General features: G+C 43.2%; 1 protein-coding gene across 16 annotated transcripts in view; it reads left to right on the top strand.

Moving 5' to 3' along the window:
- MICAL3 (microtubule associated monooxygenase, calponin and LIM domain containing 3) overlaps positions 1–12,479 on the top strand; it is a 158,881-nt gene that overhangs the window by 119,316 nt on the left and 27,086 nt on the right. For 9 of the 16 annotated variants that reach the window (XM_064421319.1, XM_064421310.1, XM_064421320.1 and 6 more), the window contains 7 exons: positions 763–900; positions 3,004–3,066; positions 5,756–5,860; positions 6,446–6,565; positions 6,963–7,054; positions 7,966–9,838; positions 10,731–10,825. In XM_064421319.1, coding sequence (XP_064277389.1) covers positions 763–900; positions 3,004–3,066; positions 5,756–5,860; positions 6,446–6,565; positions 6,963–7,054; positions 7,966–9,838; positions 10,731–10,825 — 2,486 coding nt within the window. The remainder of the gene's footprint in view (positions 1–762; positions 901–3,003; positions 3,067–5,755; positions 5,861–6,445; positions 6,566–6,962; positions 7,055–7,965; positions 9,839–10,730; positions 10,826–12,479) is intronic. The other 7 variants (XM_064421307.1, XM_064421313.1, XM_064421312.1 and 4 more) reach the window with 6 other exon arrangements.

Genomic DNA, 12,479 nt, shown 5'->3' with positions numbered 1-12,479 from the left:
GCAATTTCTCTTAAACAGAGTAATTTGTGTGACAGGAATTCCCTTCTGGGGAGCTGTTAAGTCACAACCAAAATGTTGTTATCCTTCAGAAAAAAAATTCTCCCTTTGAACAAGTCAGTACAAAAGAGCCAGGAGTAAACAAAATGGTTTTAAGTACTAAAATTAGCATGTGCCCATGTGTGCATACACACATACACATGGGAAACTCTCAGATCCATCATATTATTTAATTCACAATGTGTGTACCCAGACTAGAAAGAAGTGCCTAGCCCAATGGTAGGAAATGAAAAACCTTTTGTCTTGGTGCATCAATCAGGTGGAGATTATTCCTCACCTTTAACATCAAGACATCTTTGGCAATAATCATAACGAATAGGCTGAAGGAGCTGGGAATTTCTGCTGAATTGGTATTTACATACCACGTTCTGTTGGACACCCAGAGAACTTTTCATTTCAGCAAAGCTTCTTGCAATAGACACAATGTCTGATGATGTTTTAATGGCCTCCCTCTGCCCTTGGAATGGCGTTACCCAGCTTGGATGGGAGGCGTGAGGAGCTGGATTGGTGGATGCGTGCGCACACAGTGCTGAGCTTTTTCTGTCTGTCTTGCCAACTGACCTTAGCCAATAATATTTTCTTTTCTTATTTCCTTTCCTATGATGTGCTACCTTTCCTTTCCTTTCCACTGTTCTCCCATCTTTTCCTCCCTGCCCTTCATACACCCTGCCCACAACCTGTTATGCCATGCCCTCCTCCTGCTAGCTGGAAACCTTAGGCTGCAGCAGATTGTAAATCCGGTTGATCCTCTGGAGATCCTGGCAGATGTGCACTGGACACACATCCGTGAGAAAGAGGAGGAGGAAAAAATGGTCTCAGCCTCAAAGTCCTCCACCTCCAGAGGTAATCTCCCCCAAGCCCCACACCATCAGTTCCTGGATCCCAGTTGCAGCTGTTTAACTCTGTTGCTTCTGCGCCCTTCAAGACCAGTGACTTCAGCAGGGGCAGCAGTGATTGAAAGGAGCTGCTTTCAAATTGCACTGAAATTACACTTGGTTAAACATTTTGCTTTTCAGGTCAGTGTCTGTTTCAAACTGCTGCTTTCTCAGCGCTGTGACAGTGTGACTTCTGACCTATTTGTCTGCCTGCTTTGACTCCATAGCATTTTTCCTCACCACACACAATTTGGTAGTGCTGGCAATCAGCCTTCTGTAACTGACTAGGGATGCTAATAGTAGTCTCATGCTTTTTGTGGCAGGGAAAACTACATTTTAGGGAAAGCTGAGTTGTGTAGCTACTAGAGCAAAGATTGAACAGGGTCAGCGTCTGTATCGAGCGTGTTTCTCTGCTGCTTCTTGTCCAACTATGTAACTGCACCTGGCATTAGCAGGGAATGATGGGAGTCAAAGGGCTTGTAAATCTGATCCATGGCAGGTTTTGACTCCCTGTGTTTAAGATTTGACAATGTATCTACCTCTAATGTGCAAGTTGTTAGTTACTCAGAGGAAAGCTTTGGAGGGGGAAAATGTTGATAGTCTAGATCTCGTGTGAGCACCTTCCAGCAGTCCCTGCTGACCTTGTTCTAGACTGTGTTACAGCGTGTCTTAAGGTAAGTATGTCATAAGTGCTTTGTCTGTGGGCTCAAATCAAAGCTCACCACACAGCTGATGAGCAGTGCTCTTCTCAGTCTGCAGCCATGGTGACACAATTGTAGAGGGAGTATATCTGCTGTGAGACGGGGTGTCTTTCACAGAAAAAATTAAATTAGGTTAAAAATCCAGAGCTCTACCTCATGATACTTGATTTTCTTCTATTCCAGATAATTATCTTTTTCTTACAGTTTTATATGTTTGGCATAGGGGCTGTTTAAATCCTCGTCAAACTTGATACACAGTTCCAGATGAGTTTGGTTATATTTATATTTGCAGTTTATAGAATGCACCGTGATTTTATGGTGTGAAATCAGCTTCCTACAAATAAGAGATGGGTGTTTTGTTCCCACTGCAGCCACAGAAATAGGCTGTATCCAACTCTCCGTAAATTTCAACATTGCTGGCAGTGGTTGATTAATGTTTAAAAAGCATTAAGTAAAAAATGTTAACAATGTTTCTTAAGTTTACAACAATTAGGGTTACTTGTGTTTCTGTTCAGGGGCCTAAGTCACTTTTGTTTCCAGATTTTTGTTTTAATTTGTATTTTATAATACTTACTTTTCTGTGGGGTACTGTTAGTTACCAGCAACAGGTGATCTTTCCAAAATTGATTTTGTGATCTTTCCAAATTCCTGTGGGGAGTCAATATTTCCTTTCTGTCCCCTGAAACTGGGCCAACCTAGGACTATATTGATGTAAAATTAGCTGCTTCTATTGCTGTGTCGTATGGCAGAGGTGTGTGCAGGTGTTATCAGCAGTTTGGGTATTTCAAAGGCTGTTGCCAAGATGGGCTTGTGGACACACTGTAAGTTTTCAACCTGAGTTCAAGAGACAGATTGTTCCTGGCTGAGGAGCCAGGATTGTTCCATGATCCGAGGTGTTTGGGGAGCCATTGGCAGCAGCAGGGATCAGGTTTGATGTGGCAGCCTGGGACAGTGTCACAGCTCCCAGAAATCCCTCTGATTCTGCTTTGGGAACTCTTCTTCATCTGCTGGGCAGCTCAGGTTCTGGGACCCATGGGACCTCTCTCTCATTGCTCAGCTCTTCCTTCTCTGTTTCCCTCCTCTGCAGAGTTCCAGGGGAGCAGCAGCCTGCTGGTCAGAGGCGGTGTTCTTCTCACTGTGCCACACAGGAATATTTCCTCTAACATTACAGATCCCAAAGGAACATTAGGCCCCTGACATTTGTGTGTTACCTCAATTCAATTCTCAAGCCTGGAACTGAGTGATTGAAATTTCATAGGTTTTATTCCTGTATTTGCTACTGAAAAATTTCCCTCTGTCACTCTTCTGTTTTAGACGCTGACTGCTGGTCTCATTTTGACTTCTTACAATTTATTGTTTTTTAAATTCAGCATCCGACCTTCCCTCCGTACGCCATGAGGCGGTACAGGCGTGGCTGGAGACGGTCCCTGGAGGTAGTTTGGTGATGTTCTATGTATTCCAACGCACAATAACCCTGCCCCTCTCTTCTCCATGCCTTGAGCAGCTGAGCTGGTCCTTTAACCCTGGAACTTACGGCCCTGTCGCTACTGCATGGGTGGAGGTGGAGGGGGGACGGGGAGCGTGCATGTGCGCCTTGCTCAGACAGCCCCTTCTCGCATGAGCTCCACACTCACCGTAACCCCGGCAGGCAGGAGTGCTTAGATTTGCTTTGTCAGCTGAAGATGGGGCCAGGTTGTGTCCCCCCAACCCTTAGACTAAAAGAACACAGGGCTTTCTTGCATTTCCAAGTGACAGAGAGTGCTTAAAGCAATTGCACTTCTCTGTAGTAACTGCAAACTCTAGTTATGTGGTGAAGAAAACAGCAAAGAAGAATAAGTCAAAGCTAAGATCTTTAGGAATACTGGTGGTTGTATCTCTTCTGACCTGGTGTTCACATTATTCAGGAAAGCCTCAGGAATGCTGAAGGATGGTAGAGCTCAGCTGTTTGTTTTTTTTCGTGTGGTCCTCTAAGCTCTATTACAAACCAATGAGCCTGAAGATTCTGGGGTGACAGTGAGGGAGTACATTGTGTAAAGCTGTGGAAGTGTCTGAATTAGTAGAGCAGTCTGTGCTAGGTAGTTGATCCACAGCTGAGTTGCTTTGGCACATCAGAATAGCCAGCTTGCCTTTAAAACTTTGCTTCTGCTGCTGCTTTGGCAAGTCAGCAGCGTTTACAAGGTGTCTGCACACGATGCAGGCTGCTCACAGCTGCCAGCTAATATGAACCAAGTGCTGATCCCAGTTCCTGGCTGCCATAGTGTGTAACTTCTGAGTTATTGTGTGACAGCTTCTGGCCTCTTGCTCCTCATCCTAACTGCATATATGTATATGCACAGTATATGTATCATATAACCAGCCACCTGCAAGCTTCCTGTGTCCCTCAGAATGGGATCCACCCTTGCACCAAGTTGTTACTTATTGATGCATCTATAATCTTCCATTGAATTTTTTGTACCAAGCTATTTAAAACCTGATTTTCTCCTCTCTCTCCAACATAATCCGTGTGTGTCAATCCATTCTTGGTTTCTGAATCTGAAGACCCACACATACATAGTGGATTCAGATATTCTTAACATTAGTTACGTCTTTGCAAATTTTGATTAAGATTACTCACATTTGCTGTTACCATAAAGCCATCCCATGACATTATCATTTCCAAAATAACATAAGTTATTGCATACCTAAGCAATGATCAGACTGGGACATGGTATGATTTTGTTCAGTAGATTAATAAATGCTCCTGTGGGCACTCCAGCCTTTGCCACATGATTCAGTTTTCCCGTGCTTGACATCGGTAAGGGTCTGGATTTGATAATCCTCTGATGTAAAGGAATAGGCCAGTGCATTACCACACATGAGTGGAACTGCATTTCACAGTAGCTGACAGAAAATAAACTAATCCATGCTCACTACAGAGCATGGAAGAAAGGAAATTCTCAGGCTGAAGGAAGAAGACAAACCACCTGCTGAAGGCTGTCTTTTGAAATAAGCAAAAACCTGTATTAAAGGAGAGGCTGCAAGACCTCAGTTTTAGGGAGGGTTTGTTTTCAAGATTGTCTTAATTAGCAATGCAATTGTGTAAATAGTTCCAAGAGCCACATCATCACTAGTAAATAAAAAGAATCGGGAACTAGAAGTGCTCAATTTAAAAAAAAAAAATTAATTATGTTTAATGGAAATGTTTAACAAAAAAAAAAAAAGGCAGCAAATCATCAATTGCACAGGGTTTTTTTTAGAGTATAATTTAATAATGAGATTTATACTCCACACTTTGGTCTTGTCTCTCCTCTTGTAATTAAAAGCTGTCAAAAGCAGTAGTGTCAGATGTCATAGTTTTCAGAGTTACAAATTCAAGAATCTCTTCTTTGTTTTGACCTAACAAATCAAATTGTGGTCTGTAAATGGAAAAAAAAAAGTTTTGAATATGTAATTTGAATTACTTAAAAGTATCTCAATTAATGATCTGTAACAGAAAAAAGGTTTTATGTATGTCATTTTAATTACTTTATCTCAATTTGTGCCCTAGTCACTTGTACAGCATATGCATTTTCTTTGACCTTATTACCAAAGACTGCTGTAGCTGCACAGAGTTAAACAGTTTCCAAGTGTAATAATGGTAAATCCCATACCCAGACTCTGTCTTTGACTTACACCCTCAAAGCCAGCTTCAATTTCAAGGTGAACAGTCCTGGTTGTGAGGTTTCCATTTTTGACCTAATACACATATGCTATCAAATGGTGGCAACTGTTCTGTTGTGGTAAAGAAAAAACCAAAATGTTCCTGGAAGAACAGTAACCTTTATTCTGGTTTGATGTCCTCTCCGTCCCCTTCTTGTTTAATTTTTCACAACGGCTGTTGTGAAGCTGACAAAAGCCCTGGCAGCTTTCACTGCTAGTGCCTTGGAGACTCCCAAGGGCAGGCATTCCCTGATCCACTGGAGTCTGGAAGTGTCACTTCACCATAGATGTCTCTCCAGGTGACACATTTCAGGATTTCTTGTATTGACAGTAACTGATAAACATCTCCAGTATAAACTGTTGGTACAGTTAAATATAGAACTTTTTCACTGTGTAGTGTTTGTTTTCTTTTCTTTTCCCCCTCAATATTTGAATATATTCTAGCTCCGTGTGAGGAGGATGATGTGGAGGATGAGCTGGGCACAGAGCCTGCAGACACAGAAGGGCAGGCAGGTGAAGAGGGAGACACGGGTGCAGAGCTGGACGATGGTAGGGTACCACTGTGCAGCCTTCAAACCTGTTGTGTGAACAGAATGTATTGGCAATGAACACTTTGCATGAGGGTACTTAAACCTGGTCTTATTTTTAGAGGTGTGGGAGTTTGTTTCAAATATCTGAGAGGGAGCCAGGAGTGAGGGACAAAAAGAAAGAGAAGAACCTCAATGTCCTGGATTATGTAATGAATTTCTCATGTCCTCTCATCACATGTCTTGTGTCTGTATTCAATACTAATCCTGATGAATAACAGAAATAGAATTAAATTTGTGAAAGCTCCATAATACTGTCAGAATGCTTCCTGTGCTATTGTAAAATTAACTGCATATGGCAGAAAACATGGAAAAATTTCCTGAGAACTGATAAGAGAACTTCAGTTACTGATTTAACTCTTTGTACTAACAGTCCAATCATTTACTGCTTACATTTACTGCTTAAATGACTAAAATTATCAACAAAAAAATGAGTGAACATTTAAGTGTTCAGGTTATGAAAGTGGTTAGCACCATGTGAAGAGAAAGTATTATGCCCTGATGGACTTGTATCCAAGTTCTCTTGGTTTTTTCCATCCATGATCAGACATCGCCTCTGATGCAGAAGCGGAGTTTCGCTTACGTCAGGGTGGGGCAGAAGGGGCAGAACTGAAAGTCTCTGAGGATGAAGAAGAAGCAGAAGATGCTTCTCACAGTGCGACAGAAGGTAATCACTTTCTCTTTAGTGCTTGAATGATGTTAGTTGCATTTGAGATAGTCTATACAGTTATGGGATTTAGGAGAAGAAAGTCTCTTGGAACTGAACTGTCTCACGGCTCTCAGTGGCAAGGTCTGTGCTTGCATTAACATTTTGAGAAGAATGTTCTGAATCCATTAATTACAGCTTTGTAAAATGTGAGAACCCTTCTAACTGCTTTTTTTTTCTTATAAAAGCTGTTATTAAAAAGCTTGTACCATTTTGGACATTTAAAAATTTCTGTTGTGTTCCAGATGTCCAATCTAAAATTTGTAAAAAGCTGAGAAATTTATTACTTGCTGTAACATTAAAAAAAGGTAGAATAGTAATGGTTTATGTATTTTTGTAACATTTTCCCTTTCCCTAGATCCATGCAAGCCACCCATCCCTATCCAGCCCTCTAGTGACAGCGTTCTTCCTCTGTCTCCAGCTGCTAGTCCCAAAGCAAAACAAGCAGAGGTAAGAAAGGGAGTCTTTCACATTTTCTATTTACCAACTGTAGTTCACTAGAACAGTTTGTTGGATAAACTAATGAGGACTGACAGCAGAGGCCTCTCCTTTTCTATGTCTAATATTTATGTTGATCTTGAAATCTGACTTCATTTAGGCTTAAAATGTAATGTGTATTATCTTTTTTCCTATCTTCAGAGTGTAGTGGCTCTATCACAGCCACACAAGTTCCCATCACAAAGCTCCAGGCAGCATTATACAGGGTATTTTAATTTCAGTGAGCAACTAGCAACAGGTATATGTGATAAATGAAGGGAGCCTTAAGTGAGGTGTTTCCTGTTTAGGCTGGTCTGGCTGTCTTTGATGTGCCAAAAGCAGATTCTGTGCAGCTGCAATTGAAAATTACAGTAGGAACCAAAGCAGTGCCTCTTTGTTCCAGAGCTTGACATAGTTCAGCTCAAGGAAGTGAGGCATGTCAGTGTTGTACTGTCATGTTGTCAGCCCTGGGAGACAGCTTGCAAGTGTACTGCAGTGTGCAAGAGCTGTAAGTACCTGACCCTTAAAATGTTCAATTCAAATTTTCCCTTCCAAATGTTTTGTGGTTTGTTTTTTTTGTTTTTTTAAGGAATTGCTAAAATATTTGTCTTGGAGAACTTCGGCATAGACCAGTTTACTTTTACAGTGGGCTGAGTCTGGTTTGCTGACAGCAATTGCTGACAGCATTTATTTTCTATTAAAATATTTTTTTTATGGTCATCTAATGATTCGATCAGACACTATTATTATTTAGCAGGCACACTTTAGGACACAAAATTATTATTTTGATACTTGGATGGTTTCCTTATTTCTAGCTTTGTTAAAAGAAAAAAAAAAAGTATCTGTATTCTTGTGTGCTCAGTGACTTTTTCATTTTTCTCTAGGATGTAGAAGATCCGCTGGCTGAAGTGTGCCGTGCAATAAAATCCCCAGAGCCACGCTTTTTTCCTGAGCCTTTCATTCTGGAGGAAAGACCAAAGGATGAAATTCCCAAAGACAGGAAAGTCAAGAGCCCTTTGGTGCCGCCATCTCCAGTGTTGTCCCAGCCGGTTGCCTCACCAGAAGCCATTGCACCCCCATCCCCAGCAGAGTCCCAGCCAGGAGCACCAGCACTGCCCTCATCCCCAGCATCTGCTCAAAAGCCTATCTGCTCCCAGCCTTTGCCTTCTGCTGAAACATCCATTCCATCCCCAGTGGAGCCTCCAGTATGTTTCCAGCCTGTCCCAGCCTTAACATCTACTCCTTTAGCCAAACTGGCCCTTAGGGGCCAGGATGGTGAGGTGGAAAAACTGGGGAGCCCTACTACTGCAGAAGAAGCCCTGAAACGGAGCAGCCTGGTGGAAGAGTTCTGGATGAAGAGTGCCGAAATCCGGAGGAGCTTGGGGCTCACCCCCGTGGACAGAAACAAACGCTCAGAGAGCAACTTCACTGTGTCTGCTCTGGAGACAACTCCTCAGAAGACTTTCAACAGCAGGAATATTTCAGGGGATGAAAGGATCCATCCTGTGAAACCCCAGCCTGCCCCAAGAAGGCAGGGGCTATCCAAGTTAGAAAATGAGCAGATTTCTCTGCTCACTCCGAAGTCTCCATCAGAAAAAGAGCTAAAGATTCCCAGTGAAGTACGGGGAGATGTGTCCAGCAGCTCCGGACTTGGCCTTCAGGAGAGCTCATCTAACATGAGAACTATGGCTAGCCAGAGCTTCAACACTTCCGACTCCACCATGCTGACTCCCCCATCGAGCCCGCCCCCACCACCTCCTCAGAACGAGGAGCCGGCCACGCTGCGCAGGAAGAGGTACCAGGCCCTCTGGCAGAATGAGGTAGAAGCCAGGTCACCTCCAACACCAGCATCAACACCTCCTGCTCCCCGACAGCAGGAGCCAGCCCCTCGTGCCAAGGAGACCCCCCCGGCCAAGAGGGACGACGTGCGGAAGTCGTTCGCGGAGAGCGTGGATGAAATTCCGTTTGCTGATGACGTGGAGGACACGTATGATGACAGGACAGAGGACTCGAGCCTTCACGAGAAGTTCTTTACACCCCCTACCAGTAGGCCGAGGCCAGAGAAACCACATCTTTTGCCCTTGGTCAAAGAAAATGGTGGTCCACCCTCCATGGAAGGAGGGATTCACCATAAGAAGAGGGTGTTCCCTGACATTTCTGTGGAGGCCAAGGAGCTTGCTGAAGAAAGAATGAGAGCCAGAGAGAAGTCGGTCAAGAGCCCAGCACTACGTGATGCCATGGCTAAACAGTTGTGTAAGATGAAAGATATGGAGGTGACTGCTGCTGCTGCTGGGGTCACAAGGGCACGAAAGGCATCTTCTATGCCCTTGAAGACCAAAGAGTTGTTTTATGAGTCTCCAAAACATTTGGCCTTGAAATTGGCAGAGGGATCCGCACGAAAACATAATTCTGCTACTGAGAAGTACTCCACTCCTCCTGCTGACATGGCTGGACCTGAAGGGTCTGTAAGCTCTTCAGAAGGCTCCAGTGGGAAGAGTAAGAAAAGAAGTTCCCTCTTCTCCCCTCGTAAGAACAAAAAGGAGAAGAAATCCAAAAACGATAGCAGACTTTCTGACAAATCTAGTGGTGGGACAGAGGAAGCAACAAAGCCTAGGTCGTTATGGAAGTCTGTTTTCTCTGGCTATAAGAAAGACAAGAAGAAAAAGGCTGATGAGAAATCTTGCCCAAGTACTCCCTCAAGTAATGCCACTGTGGATTCTGGCAAGCACAAACCTTCTCCACTGATTACAGCTGCAGGTATAACAGATAAGTGCCTCTGCACTGTGCACTTTTCCGAGGTGTCCTTGAAAATAGTTTTGGTTTGCTTTTTTATTCAGCTACTGTGCTGAATGCTGCTGCTCCCCAGTGTCAGACGGGCAGAGTGGGGTAAGTGCTAGGGACTTGATTTGTGTGTCTGCATATTGACAGAGCCCACTGAAACAAAATGGAACCCTAACTAAAAGCTTAATTCTCAATATGTACAAGGTACATCTGGTTTATGTCTTAGATTTGAGAAATAAGCATCATTTGCTGGAATTTGTGACATTTCATCCCTACTTTAAATCTGATCTTTATCTTTTCTTTGGCTGATCTCTTTTCTTTCTTTCCGCCTGGCTCCACAGAGGTGAAGACTGCAGAGATGCTGTTATTCCTGTTCTCAGTAATCTGGTGGCTGTCAGCTGATCTCTAAAGGAGGGATTTGGTAACCTCCTTTAAATTCTTCACATGCCCACCAGTTGCAGGCAGAGATGTTTAATGGCAACTTGGGATACAGTAGAGAAGTTACCCATAAATGTGATTAAAAGCAAACATGTTACATTTCTCTGGCATTGTACAAACAGCCAAAATAGAGCCAGCTGCTGTCATTCCAGGTGCTATATCTATCCTAAGAGCATTGATACAACACAAAAAGAGAACCATGATCATTATTTCTAACAGCATTTGGAGAAAGTGATGCTCTCTTAGAACAGCTCAAACTCATGCTGGTCATTTTGTGGAGCAGGGCTTCTTTGATCCCTTGCAGGCAAAACAACTGACACTGACATGAAAGGACTGAGTACTTTTGGTGCTCAGTCAAACCACCTACAGAGTTTACAAAAAGGATTGTTAGCACTTCTCTAATTTCCCCTTTTCATTCCCAACTTGACAGATTTACAGCTCCGTCAACACCTGAGTTTCTCGGAGGATTCCGACCTCTCCAGTGATGATATTCTGGAACGCTCCTCCCAGAAATCCAAACGAGAGGTACGTAGGTGGGAAATGCATTTTAGATGGATCTAGCACCAGACAGATTACAGACTCAATCACATCAGAAACGTGGGTGATTAATGTTGTTGTTTTTACTCTTTCTCCCATGGAGCAGGTTTTCCTGTAAGTCGGCTGACTGTCCTATGTAAAATAAGATGGTTTCACTTTTTTCCATGATTACAAGCTACTCTGCACTGTTACTATAAGAAGGATCCATTGTCTCACTCTCCCATTACTTTACTGGGCACTAAAAGGAAACAGACTGGCCTGTAATCTCCTGGGTATTCCTTTTTCCCCTTTTTAAAAATAGGATTTTGTTTAACCCTTTTTCTAGTCAGTGGGAACTCCACCACACTGCCAGAGTATCTCAAATATGATGGGTAGTGGCTTAGGCCCTTTCTCTGCCAGTTCCCTCAGAACTTGTGCACCTGTAGGTGTCTTAGATGTTCTCAAATGTGACTTTCTCCTACATGGGCAGGTCCTCATTCTCCAAACCCCTTCTCTGACTGGGATGCTGTGGCTGGAGCCACTAGCTGGTGAAAATCAAGGCAAAGTTAGAGCACCTCAGCCTTTTCCATATCCTGGATAACCAGGTTTCCAGTTTCCTTCTGGAGAGGGCCCATGTTTTCCCTAGTCTTCCTTTATCACTGACATACCTATAGAAGCTTTCCTTGTTGCCATTGATGTCCCTGGGCAGATTTAATTCTGTCAGGGCCTTAGCTCTCCTAACCTGATCCCTGGCTGCATGGAGAGTTTCTCTGTATTCCTCCCGGGCTACCTGCCCTTGCTTCTACCCTCTGTAGACTTCCTGTTTCTGTTTGAGTTTGTCCAGGAGCCCCTTGTTGATCCACACAGACCTCCCAGCATTTTCGCCTTTGTTGGGATACATTGCTTCTGAGGTTGGAAGAGGCAATCCTTGAATGTTAACCAGTTTTCCTGGGCCCCTTCTCTCTCCAGGGCTTTATGCCATGGCATTACACTAAGCAGATCCATGAAGAAGCCAAAGTCTGCTCTCCTGACATCCAGGATAGGGAGCTTGCTGTGCATCCCCCCCTGCTGGCCTAAGGATCTTAATTGCACACATTTATATGTGGAAAATGTATAGTGAAAGCAAAGTTTCAAAGCTAGTTGTTTTTAAATTATTTGATTCATTTTTAGAATGCTACTATTAATGTAAAAACAAGGGAATAATTTAAGGAACTGTTTGATCATAGCTGTGAAGAATCCTGCTTTCATTCCTGAGAGCCTCTAAGCTCTGCTAGACAGAATTGGCAAGGTTTGAAGGAATATGTAGAGATTTTATTGACCCCACAGAACACAAAAGCTCTTCTGGTACACCAAAATGAAGATTGTGCTCCCACTGGTCTTTCCTGGTGGTGCCTGGTACACATGTTAAAAAAAGCTCAAGAAGAAAAGAGCCTCTGGGAGGGAAATACCACAGGCACAGTGGCCTGTGCCTCCTGTCTCAAACCTGTTATCCCATGCGCACAAATCCGTCTCAGATGCCAAGTTGATCCTTGGCTGAGATGGTAAAGGTGTGGAAGTATTGCAAATTGAAGTGTCATATGAAATGCTTTCTAAGTTTATATGGTAGAATGAACTAGAATAGCTAACGAATTAATTTAAGGCTGGTGCAAGAAATTGATGAACT

The sequence above is a fragment of the Passer domesticus genome, chromosome 5 (assembly GCF_036417665.1).
Source record: "Passer domesticus isolate bPasDom1 chromosome 5, bPasDom1.hap1, whole genome shotgun sequence".
Classification (NCBI taxonomy): Eukaryota; Metazoa; Chordata; class Aves; order Passeriformes; family Passeridae; genus Passer; species Passer domesticus.
Note: the sequence above shows the minus strand (reverse complement) of the source record. Positions and strands in the feature narration are given on the sequence as shown.